We start from the raw sequence: 20,073 nt of genomic DNA on the forward strand, positions 1-20,073 counted from the left end.
ACTGAAAAATGATGGTGGATCTCAAAGTAGGCTAGGCTACAGTAGAGGGTCAAATTAAACATGTCAGAGAACGATATGCTCATGAGAAGTCCCTGTAAAAGTGCATGCAGGGCTTTATCACTTTTTTCATCACCGGCCAAAATGGCTAGTGGATGTATCTCACACGCCCACATATAGAGCGTCGTACGGAACGTGTCAATTCCCTTGAGAGCGCAGGAACACAACGCAATAAAGTTCAAATTTCAGCAGCGTTGTTACCGTTACTGCACAACCATTACAGTCATCACATCGTCACCCAATTTGAGTAGGGAAATCCTCTTCGGGTTTGCTGATAAAACACAATGTTTTCAGTCGATAACTTGGCTAGATATGCCTATGCGCGCAGCACGTTGGCTGGTTGCTTTTTTGCTTTCAGTTCGTTCGAGCTCTCGGGTATGTGAAAGAGAGCGCGCGTTTGCTCCTCGTGCATACAAGCAGCTGGCTCTTTAACACCAGCCAACTGGCCCAATTCTAGTGAAATTTAAGTTTTGCTGGTAGAAAAGACCTATTAACTAGCCACTTTGACCCATTAGGGAGTGTGTGTTTGGCTATATGAGGGAAGGTCCGTTAGATATTCTAAATGTCCGGTATTCTGCAATGCAGCCGGCCACTTGTCCGGCCAGTAAGAATTCTTGCGTGAACACTGGTACAAGCTAGTCAAATCGATTTGTCATGTTGTCAATTGAATAGTACAATCTTGAGGATCTTTTCTGAAGCAAAATGTTGTTTAGATTGGATGGGAAATGTTGTAAATTCGACTTTATATTACATTGATCAGATAAGATTGTCCCAGATATAAATTTAGACTATGACCTATTTAGTGACAGGTTTTCTCATTGCAAAATAGGAAAAATAGCAAACTCTGGTTGAGGTGTCAAAATGCGCCCTCTACCATCCCTTTTTACTTGTCTTGCAAGCCCATGTGAAAAAACATCTAGAACTGTAAAGCAAAATAAATTTGAAACAATACACTGATACTGTATAAAGTGCACTTACTGTCTTGTGACATTCTAGGGAAATATTGTAATTTTGCGTGGAGCGTAATTATAAAGGGCACATGAGGCATAGAGTAATATAATGCAGTACAGAGCCTATTGTTGTATTGCATGCCTGTTTTGTCTATCCCTTCTATTGCCTTTGATTAGAGAGAGTCAATATTTACCTGTGAGCAATTTACCAATTCAGATCACATTTATAGATAAAATTCCAATGGAAATTATACAGTGCTTATCACATTATGACAGCTTGGTAAATCATTTTGCATGTCAAGACTTAAACTATGACATAGGGCCTAAATGTTTTGGGGGGGTGAGATAGTTTCATGCATTCAGTGACAAAGCTTTTTGAGTCATATGACAAAAGCAATTGATAATGTATGAAATCACTGAGAATTGTACACAGCCATGGCATGGTGGACGAGAGCATTTGCTATATGCCGAAAACAATGAGAAACTGATTTGACCATGTGCAGAGGTAACACCAGGAAGTCACAATTGAACAAAGACTTTTGAGAATCATTATTCTGTTGTGAGAAATGTACAAAACCAATTGAGAAAAACTGTAAAATGACTGCTTGTGTGTGTCATTTGAGAACAAAATTACCTTTTTAGAAGAGAGTACATTGTTTTGAGACAAGACGTGCATTTTTCAGAGGTAGTGTGGAGTTTTGCCCGTTGTGTGTGAGGTTTGGAGATTTGTGTGTAGAGTTATGAGAATTTGAGAACTGATTCTGAAAATTGTGTGTAAGCAATCGAGAAAAACTGTAAGTGCCGTAGCGACAGCAGTGCTCGTCATCGTCGCCATAATAAATGAGATGCAGAGGTGTTGCCACGGGGATGGCTGAATAATTCAGGAGGGGGTTCAGAGATCCAAAGCCAATGCCCACCTGCCCCCCCCCCCAGGCAGACTAATGCCCATCTACCCCCCCAGGCAGACTAATGCCCATCTACCCCCCCAGGCAGACTAATGCCCCCCTGCAAACTAATACCCCCCTACAGACTAATACCCCCCTACAGATTAATACCCCCCCTACAGACTAATAACCCCCCTACAGACTAATACCCCCCTACAGACTAATACCCCCCCCTACAGACTAATACCCCCTACTACCCCCCCCTACAGACTAATACCCCCTACAGACTAATACCCCCCTACAGACTAATACCCCCCCTACAGACTAATACCCCCCTACAGACTAATACCCCCCTACAGACTAATACCCCCCCCCTACAGACTAATACCCCCCCTACAGACTAATACCCCCTACAGACTAATACCCCCCCCTACAGACTAATACCCCCCTAAGGACCCCCCCTACAGACTAATACCCCCTACAGACTAATACCCCCCCTACAGACTAATACCCCCCCCCTACAGACTAATACCCCCTACAGACTAATACCCCCCTACAGACTAATACCCCCCCTACAGACTAATACCCCCTACAGACTAATACCCCCCTACAGACTAATACCCCCCCCTACAGACTAATACCCCCCCTACAGACTAATACCCCCTACAGACTACAGACTAATACCCCCCCTACAGACTAATACCCCCTACAGACTAATACCCCCCTACAGACTAATACCCCCCCTACAGACTAATACCCCCCTACAGACTAATACCCCCCCCTACAGACTAATACCCCCCCCCTACAGACTAATACCCCCCCCCTACAGACTAATACCCCTACAGACTACAGAGACTAATACCCCCTACAGACTAATACCCCCCCCCTACAGACTAATACCCCTACAGACTACATACAGACTAATACCCCCCCTAATACCCTCTACAGACTAATACCCCCTACAGACTAATACCCCCTACAGACTAATACCCCCCCTACAGACTAATACCCCCTACAGACTAATACCCCCCCCCTACAGACTAATACCCCCTACAGACTAATACCCCCCCCTACAGACTAATAACCCCCCCTACAGACTAATACCCCCTACAGACTAATACCCCCTACAGACTAATACCCCCCCCTACAGACTAATACCCCCCCCTACAGACTAATACCCCCCCTACAGACTAATACCCCCCCCTACAGACTAATACCCCCTACAGACTAATACCCCCCCCTACAGACTAATACCCCCTACAGACTAATACCCCCCTACAGACTAATACCCCCCCTACAGACAAATACCCCCTACAGACTAATACCCCCCTACAGACTAATACCCCCCCCTACAGACTAATACCCCCCTACAGACTAATACCCCCCCCTACAGACTAATACCCCCCTACAGACTAATACCCCCCTACAGACTAATACCCCCTACCTACAGACTAATACCCCCCCCTACAGACTAATACCCCCTACAGACTAATACCCCCCCTACAGACTAATACCCCTACAGACTAATACCCCCCTACAGACTAATACCCCCCCTACAGACAAATACCCCCCCCCCTACAGTCCCCCCCTACAGACTTATACCCTACAGACAAATACCCCTACGACTAATACCCCCCTACAGACTAATACCCCCCCCCCCCCCTACAGACTAATACCCCTCCCCCACTGACTAATACCCCCTACAGTGTATACCCCTACAGACTAATAGCCCCTACAGACTAATACCCCCCCTACAGACTAATAACCCCCTACAGACTAATACCCCCCCCTACAGACTAATACCCCCCCCCCTACAGACTAATACCCCCCTACAGACTAATACCCCCCCTACAGACTAATACCCCCCCCCACAGACTAATACCCCCCCCCTACAGACTAATACCCCCCCTACAGACTAATACCCCCCCCTACCAGACTAATACCCCCCCCCTACAGACTAATACCCCCCCTACAGACTAATACCCCCCCCTACAGACTAATACCCCCCCCTACAGACTAATACCCCCCCTACAGACTAATACCCCCTACAGACTAATACCCCCCCCTACAGACTAATACCCCCCCTACAGACTAATACCCCCTACAGACTAATACCCCCCTACAGACTAATACCCCCCTACAGACTAATACCCCCCCCTACAGACTAATACCCCCCCTACAGACTAATACCCCCCTACAGACTATACCCCCTACTAGACTAATACCCCCCCTGCCAAAACTAAATACCACCCTAATACCCCCGCCCCTACAGACAAATACCCCGTCCCTACAGACTAATACCCCCCTACAGACTAATACCCCCCTACAGACTAATACCCCCCCTACAGACTAATACCCCCTACAGACTAATACCCCCCTACAGACTAATACCCCCCCCCCTACAGACTAATACCCTACAGACTAATACCCCCCTACCTAATACTACAGACCCCCCTACAGACTAATACCCCCTACAGACTAATACCCCCTACAGACTAATACCCCCCTACAGACTAATACCCCCCCTACAGATAACTATAACCCCCCCACCCTACAGACTAATACCCCCCCCCCTACAGACTAATACCCCCTACAGACTAATACCCCCCCTACAGACTAATACCCCCCTACAGACTAATACCCCCCCTACAGACTAATACCCCCCCCCTACAGACTAATACCCCCCCTACAGACTAATACCCCCCCCCCTACAGACTAATACCCCCCTACAGACTAATACCCCCCCCTACAGACTAATACCCCCCTACAGACTAATACCCCCCCCTACAGACTAATACCCCCCCCTACAGACTAATACCCCCCTACAGACTAATACCCCCCCTACAGAACTAATACCCCCCTACAGACTAATACCCCCCCTACAGACTAATACCCCCTACAGACTAATACCCCCCCTACAGACTAATACCCCCCCTACAGACTAATACCCCCCCCCTACAGACTAATACCCCCCTACAGACTAATACCCCCTACAGACTAATACCCCCCCTACAGACTAATACCCCCCCTACAGACTAATACCCCCTACAGACTAATACCCCCTACAGACTAATACCCCCTACAGACTAATACCCCCTACAGACTAATACCCCCTACAGACTATTACCCCCCTACAGACTAATACCCCCCTACAGACTAATACCCCCTACAGACTAATACCCCCTACAGACTAATACCCCCCTACAGACTAATACCCCCCCTACAGACTAATACCCCCCCTGTGTGTGTGTGTGTGTGTGTGTGTGTGTGTGTGTGTGTGTGTGTGTGTGTGTGTGTGAAGTGAAGTGAAGTGAAGTGAAGTGAAGTGAAGTGAAGTGAAGTGAAGTGAAGAGAAGAGAAGAGAAGAGAAGAGAAGAGAAGAGAAGAGCTCTGAACTGAAAACTACTTTGTTGATCTCCAACACACACACACACACACACACACACACACACACACACACACACACACACACACACACACACACACACTGCACCTATCTTCATCTTGGATGTGCCGGGCACCACTCAGGAGTAAAAAGACATATTTTTGGAACAGTGTGTGTGTGTGTGTGTGTGTGTGTGTGTGTGTGTGTGTGTGTGTGTGTGTGTGTGTGTGTGTGTGTGTGTGTGAGAGAGAGAGTGTGTGTACAGGTGAGAGGGGGTGCGCACTGTCGAAGGCCAGCAGCATAATCAATACTTAATGAATGATAGTGTTTAGAACTCTCTCTGTGTGTGTGTGTGTGTGTGTGTGTGTGTGTGTGTGTGTGTGTGTGTGTGTGTGTGTGTGTGTGTGTGTGTGTGTGTGTGTGTGTGTGTGTGTGTGTGTGTGTGTGTGTGTCTGTGTTCAATACTTCATGAATGATAGTGTTTGTGATAATGGACAGGACATGTTCCTTTGAGAGTTAGAATAGAAAGTGTGTGCTGGTCAATGCGTCTACCATCACAAAGTGTCTTTGCATATGTGTGTGTGTGTGTGTGCGTGTGTGTGTGCGTGCGAGTGTGCGTGTGTGTGTGTGTGTGTGTGTGTGTGTGTGTGTGTGTGTGTGTGTGTGTGTGTGTGTGTGTGTGTGTGTGTGTGTGTGTTTTCAAATGTGTTCTGGAAACATAGAGGTCTGTTGGTGACAAACTTGGTGAGGCAAAGACTGACCTCTTGTGGATGCTTATTGTAACTGCAGGATAATTCACTATACTATTTGGGCAGAATGGAGTCATTAGTCATCAGTTCCAATCCAGCGCCACATATTCCAAATGACTTGGCTTTACCTGGTCAGGTGATCATTCAACCAGCCAATCACCTGCCTGAATTGGACGGTTAATACCAGGTCATTTGGAATATGTGGAACTACATTTTGACTAATGAATGAAACGCACCTTGATCATATCCACTACTGAATCCATTTTACCTCTCACGATGGCAGCAAACAATCAAATTCTTGCTTGCACAGCCCTTTAGTCAGGAAGGTGTATGTAATTAAAACGAATAAGGTTTGTATATAGATGTAATAAATATACTTTACAGGTGAAAAAGTGGATCGCACTCGGGTTCTTCTTTTCTTCTTTTTTATTTTTTTATTTACATAGCAGCAGAAGTGTAGACAAACGTTTTGGCTGTTGCCTTCATCAGTAAAGTAAATATACTTTAAAAAAAATGCACGAGATTTAATATGTGTAGGCTGTTTTGATCACTTCTCAGTACAGTAAGTCGCAGGGAAGGGGAAGGTAGCAAGAATACAAATCAACACTGAACTACCCAACATTCAGGATCTTTCAGGATCTCGTTCCACCATCATCTCTCCCCCTTTCTCCGGCCGGCCTTTTTAAAAGTGAAAGTGAAAGTGAAAGTGAAAGCCCATTGGGAAACTCCAACTCCCATTGTCATTGTGACACAGCACTGCACAAATGCAGCTTTCAAACTTTTTTATATATTTTGTTTTCCTAACTTCTTCTTTTGTCTTTTTTTATTTATTTATTTTAAAAAAAAAAAAAAATTAACCTTTTTTCGCTTTTCATTGGACATGAATTATAGAATTAATGTATATATGACAATAAAATATCTTGTTTCTTGTACCTTGTAAATGGGGCGAACAAAGCAGAATGGAAAATTGTGAACACATTCAAAGCTGATTTAGTGTCTGGCTCACAGTAAGACCTAAAACTAAGGTGAGCAACAAAGGGGCTCTCTAGGACGTCCTTCAGACGAGCCTTCCATCGTATCTTCCAGCCATCCCGATTCTCCATACATCGTGTCTTCCAGCCAACCCGATTCTCCATACATCGTGTCTTCCAGCCATCCCGATTCTCCATACATCGTGTCTTCCAGCCATCCTGATTCTCCATACATCGTGTCTTCCAGCCATCCCCATTCTCCATACATCTTTTCAGTTCGCTGGTACTCTGGCTTCCAGCCATCCCCATTCTCCATACATCTTTTCAGTTCGCTGGTACTCTGGCTCCGGCGTCCTTCTTGAGTATGTACACAAATGCAAAGAGAGATATCCTCCGCGCTCGTGCACTTCACAATCTGGTGCGTCTCGGGAAAGGACTTGGTAAATGCAGGGGAAGAAAGGAATCACCGGAGCATCTTCAGATGTGTAAAATAACTTGTTTTATTGGGCAAGCGCCAAGACTAACGTTTCGACGTCCACGCGTCTTCTTCGGAGTCAATATGGCAAACCTGGGTAGGTGGTGCTTAAAAAAACTTCCAGAAGCACCTGACAGGTGCGTAGGGGGGTGGTGAGTGCAATCACCCAAGGGTGCCAATGACAGAAGCTGCACTCCAAAAACAAAAAACTAAGATAAAGAAACAAATTCAAAATCAAAATTAAGCCAAACACAAGGAAAGAAAAGTGGGGGGAAAGGATGTACATACCTATTGCACCAAAATAATATCCCAAAGAAAAATCACAAAGAGGAGAGATCAACATAGGGGGCATGTCTTCAGTGACCTCATCATGAGGTGACAAGCAGGCAAGGGAGGACGGAAATCCGGTGTGTGTGTGTGTGTGTGTGTGTGTGTGTGTGTGTGTGTGTGTNTGTGTGTGTGTGTGTGTGTGTGTGTGTGTGTGTGTGTGTGTGACATTGTGTGTGTGTGACTAGTATTAAAAGCACAACCAAGGCAAGCCAGAGATACGACTGAACTTCTAAAGACAGAGACAAATGGATAAATGAGGATACAATGGGAAAAACGATGCAAAGACACACATAGGAAAAGAGAAAGGCAAAGACGTGTAAGAAAAGAGAAAGGCAAAGACACACAGAGGAAAAGAGAAAGGCAAAGACACACATAGGAAAAGAGAAAGGCAAAGACGTGTAAGAAAAGAGAAAGGCAAAGAATGATTCCATTGCAGTCCACAGAAGGCCAGTAGTAAAGACGAGTTCAAATTACTGAAAGTTGTGAACAAAAAAACAAACCAGCAAAACAAATCAAAGCAAGAACATTTTTTTTAGTTTCAATTGTTCCCTCTTTATTCTTGTATTCCCTCCCTCCTTCATTTTCAATTTTCCCCCAAAAATCCATCCTTCCCAAAACTCCTCTTCTCTAGACTCGATGAGGCCAGCAGCAGTGTGTCTGCCTCATAATGAGGGGCAGTGTCCCGTTTGGCCAGCAGCAGTGTGTCTGCCTCATAATGAGGGGCAGTGTCCCGTTTGGCCAGCAGCAGTGTGTGTGCCTCATAATGAGGGGTACTTGGCGGTCTCCACCTTCTCCTTGTGAGGGGTAGTGTCCCGTTTGGCCAGCAGCAGTGTGTCTGCCTCATAATGAGGGGTACATGGGGTACTTGGCGGTCTCCACCTTCTCCTTGTGAGGGGTAGTGTCCCGTTTGTCTTCCTCATCATGAGGGGTAGTGTCTCGATTGGCTTCCTTCTGTCTCCAGTCCCCTGCCCCGTCAACATGGCTGAAGTGGAACAAGTCCGTCATGATGGACCTGATTAATAGGAATCACACACACACACACACACACACACACACACACACACACACACACATGAATGAACAAACTCACAAACACTCAAGCATGAACACAGAGAGAGAGTGAGAAAAAGACATTTCATTTTTATTTTAATTTCATTTTCATTTCAGCATTCTCTACACTAGCCCCCAAAAGTTGGGAGGCTGGAGGCTGGAAGAGAGAGGAGGAGATTCAAAGGACACACAGATACAATCAGACAATGTTTACTTGTGTACAGTGTTACGGCTGCATGCATGTCTCGTTTTCCCTTGTTACCACCTCCTCCAATCAGCTGAGGCAATCGTGGGGAGTGGCCTAATGAGAGACACCTGAACCTGCAGTCGAGGCGGTATAAAGACCAGAGGAATCCTGCTGCTCATCATAGGCTGTCTTATTGACACAATGGCTGTTGACGCTACAGCCTGTTATTGCCTTTGTGTATTATGATTTGGACTTTGTTGAATTAAAATCCCACAGGCTGGGTTGACGTTTAAAAGGTGTTTTCTAGTGATGGGCCAATGAAGCTTTGTTGAAGCTCTGAACCATTTAGGCACATTGCTTCCAACATTGGGTTAGTACTTGAAGCTTCAGTAACAGGGCCCTCTCCTGGTGAAAATCCATGTTTGCAATTAAATGGGCTCAATTCGATAAGATGAGATGTTGTGCCCTCATCATCTGTGACATTACCCCCAATATTGGACTGAGCTCATACTTTTGCACACTAACTACTTCCAGACATTTGACATTTTGGGCTACTGATTTTGGGCAGACGACATTACAAAGGCTACGATGCCACATTTATTTATTTATTCATTTATTATTAGGCTATTTTTTGGGCGATTAGAATAAATCGTTGCTCAGCATTAATGTCTTCTCCTTGTTGTGTTCATAACTTATGATGATGTTGTCTACTTGTCTATCAAGTGGGACTTATAGACCTAATGACAGTCAATAAAATATCTATTCTCTCCACTGCAACCTGGCAGACGGCTCTGCAACAGGCCAAACACATTTGCGCTCGCCTGCTGGTTCGTGTGGCAGCGCGAAACACTGCAGCTGCTTTCGGAAAACTGAACCAGTTTACTGTTTCATACGTAATATATCACGTGGTTTTTCCGTACTGAAGCAAACTTCGGAACAGTGGTTTAATGGTTTTCGCAGTTGATGGTTTGAAACACGTTCCGGCGCGCTTGTGCCAGACTGCCATCACTAGTGTTTTCAAGATTAAGTTTGGTTCTGTGTTAACCCCATAGGCAGGGCCGGTTTTTAGCATAGGCCGGCTAGGCGGTCGCCTAGAGCGCCATGTGAAGAAGGGGCGCCGAAATGGCGCTCTCCTATGCGTAATTTTGCGATATGAATTTTTTTTTTTATGAAGTCGCAATCAACAAAGAGTGGCGAAAGCGCTCCTCACGGTAAAGCGCCCCTCAGCCAATAGTAATATCGCTTCCAACTGTCTCTGGGAAGTCTGTGAACCAATAAACAGACAGTTCTGAGAAAGGGGGCGGGACGAGTGACAGCCTGCGCTCTATTTTGAATTGGAGACTCACTAGAGAGACAGAGAGGGCAAGCGCAAACACTGCTCTGCTGGATGGAGATTATTATGTTCTCATTAAACCACTCATTGCATGATGCAGGAGTTTCAGAGGGTGTTTTGGAACTATGTGATTTAATCAGCAACCGTTTGTGATTATGGAAAGCCTAATAGTTATGAGGTTACTATTTGGAATTAGAGAGAAAAAGAGCTTTGTTTTTGATCAGAGAAATCGCTAGTTAGCATGCTAACATTAGCCAAGTATGCCAAGCAATGAAATTCCTAGCCTAGAAATCTAGACGCCCCTAGCGACCGCAAATTGAATTTGCTCCCGGGGGCAGTCTAGCGGACCCCGGTCGTTTTGCGAGGCTGAAAGTTATCCGATGACAGGGCCAATCAAATCGCGAGGGGGGCCGGGCTACCTAGTAAACAGGAAACTTTCTAAGAAGAAGCATGGTGTCCGTCCGTGCTACGTACAGCACGAAAGTGTTTACTTAATTTAAAAAGCCTGGATGATAATACATTTCGTGGCTGACATGGATTGATGTAATAATACACCATGAACTTATGGGGCACAAATAGATCTCAACACATTGCCATTTGATCATTCGATGTTTTAAACTAGCTCGGTAAGCTAAGTTGAGCATTTTACAGAACCAGATAGTCACACGTTATTATCAGACCACTACTGTAGGTGTAGAATGAAATTGCTGCCCCAATTTCTAACAAGACACATGCCATTAAAAACGAGACATTTGGGAGCTTTGGAAGTCTTTGAGTAGCTTACTAAATAGATGGGAATGACACCGAGTCTACCAAGCTAGTGGCTAGCTAACCTGTCGTCAACAACACAGACCTAGGTATCCAGGTTAGGGTTAGGTTAGGGTTAGTCTTAGAAAAAAAAACTAGGGTTAGAAACAAAAAACTAACATCAAAAAGATAACTAGCTCCGTTATATGGCGGTGGGATCGATAGTCTGGCTAGTGGGAGCGAGCTGACCGGGGAGCGTCCTGCGTTGGGAGCGACAATCCGGGAAAGTTATGGGTAGCTGGCTAGCTAACGCCGAACATGCCATGTTGACAACAATCATAAATATAACCATTTAACAAGCCCCAAATTTCTCGACATTTTGCTGATTGATCAAGGGGGGTCATGTGGTTGAAAACGAGGCATTTTTGAACTGTATAAGTGAAAACACGATTTATTAGGAAACTTGTTTGTGGCTGTGGTCATCACACGAATTCACTGCTACGACGGCTGGAAGTTGCCGTTTCACCTACAAAGAGGCCCTCGCTAGTGGCTAGCTAACCTGTCGTCAATAGCAGAGCTAGGTATCCAGCCTTGTATTATATGCCTGCCCCAAATTCTAATAAGATCCATGTCATTAAAAACGAGACATTTGGGAGCTTTGAAAGTCTGTAAGTCGCTTACTAAATAGATGGGAATGAAACCTGGTCTACCGAGCTAGCGGCTAGCCATGTATTAATTATGGGTATACAGCTAGCTAGCTAACATCGAACATGCCATGTTGACAACAATCATAAATATAACCACTTAACAAGCCCCAAATTGCTTGACATTTCGCAGATTGATCAAGGAGGGCCATGTGGTTGAAAACGATGCATTTTTGAACTGTATAAGTGAAAACTCGATTTATTAGGAAACTTGTTTGTGGCTGTGGTCATCACACGAATTCACTGCTACGACGGCTCGAAATTGCCTCTTCAACTACAAAGGGGCGTGTCGCGTGTACGAGACAGCTGTGACGTTACACAGAAGTGTGTGGGGATTGGTTGTTTGCCATCCAATTGCGTGACGTTGAGTGCTGAAGCAACCGTTTATCCCGCCCACACTGCTGCCCAGCTCTCCTAGACCCTGGTACAGCTTTTTGCTGTACGGGTCTGGCTGCGCTAGGCTAATGAAATCCAGTAAAGTAGCTGTTAGTAGCCTACTCACTACTCACTAACACCCACCTGATATCATAATAGGCCTACTTGCTTAGGTTGACAAGCAATGTAAAGTAAGACTGGTGCAATGTTTAAAACAATTTTAGCTGCCATATCTCCTTCCATCCACATGAATTACCTGCTTGTTGTAAGCTTAAAAAAGCATTAATTTCCAGACCAGAATGACATAGCCTACATTAATCATGTAACAGAACCATGCACAGCAGACAAGTGAGGCTATTTACTATATTTTGTATATTATGAAATTCAATAGCGTGACAGCTCTTCTCCCTTTCTCTCACCCTGTCCCTCCAGTTCAAACACATAGATAGCCCCCTTCTCATTCTCCTACTCACAAATGCACCACTATTTCCAGTCCAGAAATGAAATTGGTTTGGAAGACAGCACAAATGTGTAGCTTATTAAAATTGTTATGCTGCCATGCTTTGTGATGCTGTATAGCCTAGTGTAGATCAATGCAGACCTCCTTGGTAGGCTTATTGTCTACACATGCATTTTACATGCAAATGTAGGCCTACTGTATCACTCTCCTGGCATTTCAATTTCACGTTACAATTCAAACACATTGATAACCTCCATCTCATCTGGGGTTGGGGGCCCCACCACCATCACATCCAACATACCACACAGTGAAGCTACTTTCATGCGACTCAATCTGATGTGTTGGTCGCCTGTCAAAAAGAACCAGGATATTAGTCTTGTGTTCTGTAAGGTATAAGAAAGGGGGGGGGGGCGCCAGAACTCAAACTCGCCTAGGGCACCAAATAAGCCAGAACCGGCCCTGCCCATAGGGTCATTTCATGTGTTGGGGCGTAACAACAGTCAGACAATGTTTACTTGTGTACAGACAGACAATGTTTACTTGTCAGCTTGCATGGCTTTGCCCTTATTTTGTAGTGTGTGTGTGTGTGTGTGTGTGTGTGTGTGTGTGTGTGTGTGTGTGTGTGTGTGTGTGTGTTTGATATACTGTATGATAGTTGTGGTATTGTGAGAGAGCTGCATTGTGAGGGTGGAGCTTATTGTCCACAGTGACATCATAGTGGAACACAGTACAGGCTTTCAAAGACTGACCCAGGGGTCCGTTTCTCGATTCTTGTCGTGGCGTCTTAAGACGTACGTCACACCATTCCCTTGGATTTAGTGGTGAGCGTCGCTGTCGACAGAGAGTGGAGTCGCTCTTACGAAGGACGTTGCTACCATCGTTAGCAAAGACGCTTTCGAGAATGCCACCCCAGGACAGGACAGATGTACACACACACACACACACACACATGCATGCATGCACACAAATGTAGGCCTACAAAGCAGCATGCAATTACAAATATTGTCCAGGGCTTGACATTAACTTTTTCACTTGCCGGCCACCATGGCTAGTGGTTTCCCTGAGTCACTAGCCATTCAGTTATTCTACTAGCCACTAACGTGGTATTGTTTTATTTCTTTATCATGATGCTGTACATCTAACCTCATAAGATGAGGTGCTAAAGCAGGAAGAAGATGAGTGCACAGCTTTCTACATTGAATCGAACAATCTAATCAAAGAAAGAGAAACTTAGTAAAGTGCAGAATATAAGCTATTCTGATATGTTATACCAGAGAATAAGCTACCTGCCAAATTGGCTAGTGACACTGAAATTATTACCAGCCACTGCCAAGTTTTACCAGCATTTGGCCGGTTGGCAGGTGCCAGTGTCAAGCCCTGATATTGTCACACACACGCTGGTTGACCCCTGACCTCTGCTGTGTGCCCAGGTCGTGCAGCAGGTTGTCGGTGAGGCGGCGGCGTAAAGGGCCGTGTGTCTGGTCCAGCTTCCTGACCTCGCTCCTCACGAAGTACCAGAGCTCACGAACGCCGCTCTCAACCCTCCTACGCAGCTCCTCATGCTCCTGACCCGGACCAACTGGAGAGAGAGAGAGAGAGAGAGACACAGAGAGAGAGAAGGAGAGAGGGGGAGAGAGAGAGAGAGAGAGAGATTTTGATTTTTAAAAGCGCTCTATTTTAACAATCAGAAAATTATCCCCTTTGCCAAAAACCATACTACACAATCAAACCATGTAAAGAAAAAACAAACCTAAATCTTAGGCTTAAAACCCCCCAAAAAGGTCAACTCCCCACCCCTGACCGAGCAAAGTGCTTCGCCATAACACCACTTGTCAATATCAGACGTGCTGAAAAAAAAAAGAAATCAATGCGAATCCTAGATTTAACCAGGCCCGAAAACACATTGCCTAGACTACAATCTGCATTACCAGTCATCCTGTTCTTTCTGCTGATATAAATTGCCATTTTTGCTTGACCCAGTATAAAATTAATCAGCTGACATTTCAACCTGTATCTCTGTGTATACCTAAAACCCAAAACAAAAGTCTGCACAGAAAACACTTCACCAAAAGACAGTAAAAGGTGAGTTAAAATGTCAAACAGGGGCAAAAGTCTCGGGCAATGCATAAAAGAATGAAAAACAGTCTCTCTTTGGAAGTAAAACGGACAGTCCTGATCTACCGAAGGGTTAATAATTGAAACAAAAGCATTGATGGCGAGGATACCATGGAGTAGCCTCCATTGCAAGTCACCTATCTGTTTTCTCAATGGTGGCTTATACAGTGTCCTCCATTCAGGTTTCACATCATCTCTTAAACTTAATACATTCCGCCAAGGGGTGTCGACTCTCACGTTCAGATTCTGTTTGTTTAACACACATTTCATAAAAATCCTTCCCACTCGAGCTTCCCAAAGAAACCCCCACCTCCCGTCTGCCCTCTAGAAAAACCCCTGAGCAGTCCCCCAATTCTGGAAGAAAGTTCAGCGAGGGGAAAAAAAATCTTCTTTCGTCTGTGAGATAGCCCCCCGACAGTACTTTTCCAACATTTCCAGTTCATCTGCTGAAAAAAATTGCCCTCCATCTCCCCAGCAACTGGTTGACAAAGCGTGTGGACCTTAAACCCAAACGTGCCACCAGCTCTGAGGAAGAGGACAAATCGAAGCCTGTGCACTCAACCAAGTGTTGGACTTTAAAAACCTCAGATCCGCATAAAAGTCCTGACAGTGTGGGGCCGTCACTCACGGAGACATCAAACCTGGAGCCATGAACTAACGGTTCTTCCAGCAGCCAATGCAAAGAAGTACAGAGTCCAGGGGCCTCATTTATCATCAGTTCGTAGAATGCCTTCTAAATTGTGTCTTACGAGTGAAATATAGAATGTTCGCAAGTACAGAAAAATCGGGATTTATCAAACGTGCGTTGGCTGCTCCTACGCACACGTCTGCATGATAAATCCCACACCTTCCAAATCACTGTGCACACGCGCACTCAGGGTAGTTTGCGTCCCGAAACGCCTCCAAGTAACCATAGGCCTTGATATATGGTATTAAAATACATTCAAATGCCGTGTTAATATGACAGCACCATCCTGTATGTTAGGTTAGGTTAGGTTTCTTTATTAGTCTCCACGAAGGAGAAATTTGCTTTGGAGACAGGGAGGTTGCAGCATCATAAGGAACACATAGAACACATAGGACACATGACACCAACACAGAAAAACTAACAACAGTAAAACAATAGAAGAAAAACAGTGTAGGCCTACATGCTCAGAAGCACTGGATGTCCTAACCCACTGCCCCTGACCCATCCAGACCATAACCACCCCCCCTCCCCCCACACACACACACACTCAGTGCACCGCCCCCCCATACACACACTCACACAGCTTCGTACCCCCCCCCCACACACACACACACACACCGTCCTACAACCAACCACACCTTCACCCTGCAATAAATAACTAGGTTACATCCATTCCATAATTTACATTAAAAATAAAATAAAAATAAAAAAATAATAAAATAAAATAAATAAAAAATAAATAAAGATAAATAGTAAACACAGGGATACATTCATGTTTACATATCCCCCTCCCATCATTTACCCTAGTTTCCATCCCCACCAACACTAGCTACAGAGGTCAATTTTGTCCCACTCAATCTCTCTTATTCCCTGTTTATTCAGTAGCTTGATTGAATGGGGTATAAAGGAATTTTTAAAACGATTATATTTGCACCAAGGGAGTCTGAGCCTCCTCCCAGAGTTCAGAAAGAAGTATTCTCCATTTTGTGCATGATCACCATCCGCTACAATGGCATTCGCCTGACTGATAGTGGCCTGCACAAAGAGCTCCTGCGGGTTAAGGGGGGCATTACCCCCATAATCTTACCTGCATTTTTAATAAGTCTTGAGATTTCTGCCCTGTGTTTAACTGTGAGATTGCCAAACCAGCTGGTAATCCCATAACGGAGAACAGACTCTATTGTGGCTCTATAGAAGATTAACATTATGTTTTTACACACTCCAAAGACTCTGAGTCTGCGCAAAAAATGGAGACGCTGGTGTATCCTGGAACAGACATTGGTGACCTGGGTGTGCCAGCTAAGGTCGCTATCTATATGTACACCCAGGTACTTAAAAGTTTTAACCTGTTCAATGGCCTGGCCATGCACTGCCACTGCACCCTGGCCACAGAGGGATTTGGGGTCTACCACCATCTCTACTGTTTTTTTAGTATTGATGTGTAGTAAGTGTGAATCACACCAGTCAACAAATGTATCTATAGCTGTTTGGTGGCTGTTTACCTTATCATTATCATTTTTAGAGAGCAGGCTAAGAATAACAGTATCGTCCGAGAATTTAATAATGTACTGATTTGGCCCTGAACTGACACAATCATTCGTATACAAAGTGAACAAAAATGGTGAGCTGACGCAACCTTGGGGCGCGCCAATACTGCAACACGTTGTATCCGACAAAGTAGTATTGAACTTGACCCGTTGTGGCCTATTTGATAAAAAAGAATAATACCACTTAATTAAAAACGGATTTACATTCAGCTGAATTAATTTTTCAAGGAGAATGTGTGGCTGGATTAAATTAAAAGCAGAGCTGAAATCAATAAAAAGAAGTCTGACGTAACCTGCGGGATTCTCTAGGTGTTTAAGCACTAGATGCATTATGGTTGCAATGGCATCTCCTGTGCTGCGGTTCTCAGTGTAAGCGAACTGGTACTTATCAAGAGCAGGTTGAACACTCGTGCGCAGTTTCCCAACCATTATCTTCTCGAAACATTTAAAAACATTAGAGGTTATGGCCACGGGCCGATAGTCATTATCCTCTTGAGGGCTAGGTTTTTTTGGGATCGGTAAAATGATTGAAGTCTTCCATAACTTTGGAATGCTGTGGGAGTCGATGGATAGTTGAAACAATTTAAGCCAAATTGGAGATAATTCATCCGCAAACGACTTCAGGGTAAAGGCTGACAGACCATCCGGACCTGTTGCCTTCTTGGAGTTTATACCTCTAAAAGTTTTGACCACAGTATCCAACTTGATTTCTACCCTATGCGCATCCATATCACATATTACATTTTCCAAAACCCCCGCACATTCAGCATTATTATCCGCATTAAAACGCATGTAAAAATTATTCAGCTCGTTTGCACGAACACTTTCATTGGGAGCAGACAAGGGCTTCCTTCTAGCAGTCATATTCGTCATTTGCCTAATCGAGTCCCAAAGCTTCTTTCCATTGCATTCCGCCAGGTCTTGTTCCGCGCGCTCCCTGTGTAGCCGACGCGCGGATCTTATGTGGAAGTTCAAGTCCTTTTGGGCCGCCCTCATTGCCACCTTGTCCCCCACCCTAAAAGCCGCTTTCTTCCTTTTAAGACAGTCATTGATATCTTTGTTAAAATACGGCTTGTTGTTGGGATAGCGTTTTACAGTTTTGCACGGAATGACAGTGTCAATACAAAAATTTATATAATCCGTGATGGATTCCGTCGCAATGTCTATGTCCGCGTCCTCAAGAAATACATCCCAGTCAGTACTGAGGAAACAGCCCTTTAATTCCTCAGACTTTTCATTTGTCCATAGCTTAACTGTATGTGTTTCGGGTTTGGTTGACTTGAAGACAGAACGGTATGTGGGGAGCAGGTGAATAACGTTGTGATCGGAGTCTTTAAGTGGCGGCCTGGCTCTGGCAGTGTATGCCTGCTTAACATTACCATAGCATTTGTCCAGAAGTCTGTCATTCCTGGTGTTGCACTTAACGTATTGGTCGAATCCCGGAAGTGTTTTATTTAGGCTGCAATGATTGAAATCGCCTAGTATAAATAAGGGAGCATCAGGCTTACTCTCTAAGTGGCGATGGACACAGTCCGCAATTAAGTTTGGACACACAAGAACACACGTGGACACACGCGCCAGTTGAAGCGCTGGCGGGAAGTGCGGAGATAGAAACATTTCCGATGCAGAAGTGGAGGTGCTTTCGAGAGGAGGAGGACAGTGTTTCAAAATAAGTAAAAGGAGACACACATGGACGAAAACACTGTAAAATAGCACACTATCATACTCCATTGTCATTCAAAGGAAAATGTACCTTGCACGGTCAATATTATTTGCAATTTCGTGTTTCTTCCACTCGCATGCATGGTCTGAGGTGTGCGTAGATTTAGACCCATTTCTACGTTCAAGTACATGTTCATAAATCCCACACTTGCTCAGGAATTATCGCACGCCCGCTTTACGCACAGAGCTGTGCCTAAGAACGCTTGATAAATGAGGCGCCTGGCTTTTGTATTCGAAACAGGCCCACCACCGAAAAAAATCCCTTTATGATAAGCCGGTAATACAGAAAGGTTCAGTTTTCGTGTGTCCATGAGAAAGAGGGCCTTGTCCATCCCCAGGCCCTCCACTGTGTCTAAAACACAGAGAGAGACAGAGAGAGACTTGTGTCTGCTGTGCTAATGAGTGTCTGCTTTTAGGATCCGGTATCCGGCAGGATCCTAAAAATCAGGATCCGGTGCATCTCTATTCTGTTGTGCGCTGCGGGTAGCTGTATCTCACCTGTGTCTGTTGTAGGCTGCAGGTAGCTGTGGATCTTCTGCTTGGCTAGTTAGAGAGTGTCTCACCTGTGTCCGCTGTGTCTCACCTGTGTCCGCTGTGTCTCACCTGTGTCCGCTGAGTGCTGCTGGAAGCTGTGGATCTTCTGCTTGGCTCTATTCAGCTGCTCCTCCAGCATACGTAACTTCTCCACAGCAGCTGGGCCCCTCTCCGACTGACCCTCAGGGATCCTGCAAACATATATTTCAAGTCACTTCTCTCTCTCTATCTCTCTCTCTCTCTCTCTCTCTCTCTCTCTCTCTCTCTCTCTTGCTCTGTGTGTCTTTCTCTCTCTAACCCTTTCTCTCTCTATCTTCGTTGTGTGTGTGTGTGTGTGTGTGTGTGTGTGTGTGTGTGTGTGTGTGTGTGTGTGTGTGTGGTTGAAAGTACAGTACCAACAGTTACCAAAATTATTCAGAGACCTGCCTTGACTCTCTTATGAACTTAGCTGCTATTCCATTCCTATCCCATAGAGTTTACTGTATTATGAACTCGGCCACCTTAGGCAGCTATTACAGCTCCTCAACCTTGTGGACAACCTTCCCAGATGAGTAGAAGTTGTAATGCCTGCAAAAAGTGGACAGATATATTGAACCCTCTGGGTTAGGAATGAGATGGCAGTCTAGTTCATATGTGAGTCAAGGCAGGTTAGAGAAAAAGTTTGGTAATAAAGTATAAATGTGATGGATATCTCAAAGCACCAACACAGTCCCTTCCAACCATCTTACTGCTAACAACCCCCCACACACTCACACACAAAGCCTTTTACTCTCTCTCTCTCTCCCTCTCTCCGCTCTACGTTACCGTAGT

At 45.0% G+C, this 20,073-nt stretch overlaps 1 protein-coding gene across 1 annotated transcript; it reads right to left on the bottom strand.

Annotated features, from left to right (window-relative positions):
• Positions 1-8,365: 8,365 nt before the first annotated feature.
• On the bottom strand, positions 8,366-19,421 carry LOC134468716 (alpha-(1,6)-fucosyltransferase-like). The gene is made up of 3 exons (XM_063222595.1): positions 19,333-19,421; positions 14,071-14,236; positions 8,366-8,813 (listed from the first exon to the last, which is right to left on the bottom strand). Exons 1-3 carry the CDS (start codon positions 19,400-19,402, stop codon positions 8,642-8,644), a joined length of 408 nt encoding a protein of 135 aa, XP_063078665.1. The 5' UTR covers positions 19,403-19,421; the 3' UTR covers positions 8,366-8,641.
• Between the last annotated feature and the right edge of the window lie 652 nt (positions 19,422-20,073).

The sequence above is a fragment of the Engraulis encrasicolus genome, chromosome 18 (genome assembly GCF_034702125.1).
Source record: "Engraulis encrasicolus isolate BLACKSEA-1 chromosome 18, IST_EnEncr_1.0, whole genome shotgun sequence".
NCBI lineage: Eukaryota > Metazoa > Chordata > Actinopteri > Clupeiformes > Engraulidae > Engraulis > Engraulis encrasicolus.

What these genes read in the sequence shown, in the direction of transcription:
- LOC134468716 (XM_063222595.1), bottom strand. Translation starts at nt 19,402, where the DNA reads ATGCTGGAGGAGCAGCTGAATAGAGCCAAGCAGAAGATCCACAGCTTC. An exon ending in GCAGCACTCAGCGGACACAG is followed by an intron (nt 14,237 to 19,332) that starts GTGAGACACAGC and finishes CTCTCTCTCCAG; the next exon opens with TTGGTCCGGGTCAGGAGCAT. An exon ending in GACCTGGGCACACAGCAGAG is followed by an intron (nt 8,814 to 14,070) that starts GTCAGGGGTCAA and finishes CCTATTAATCAG; the next exon opens with GTCCATCATGACGGACTTGT.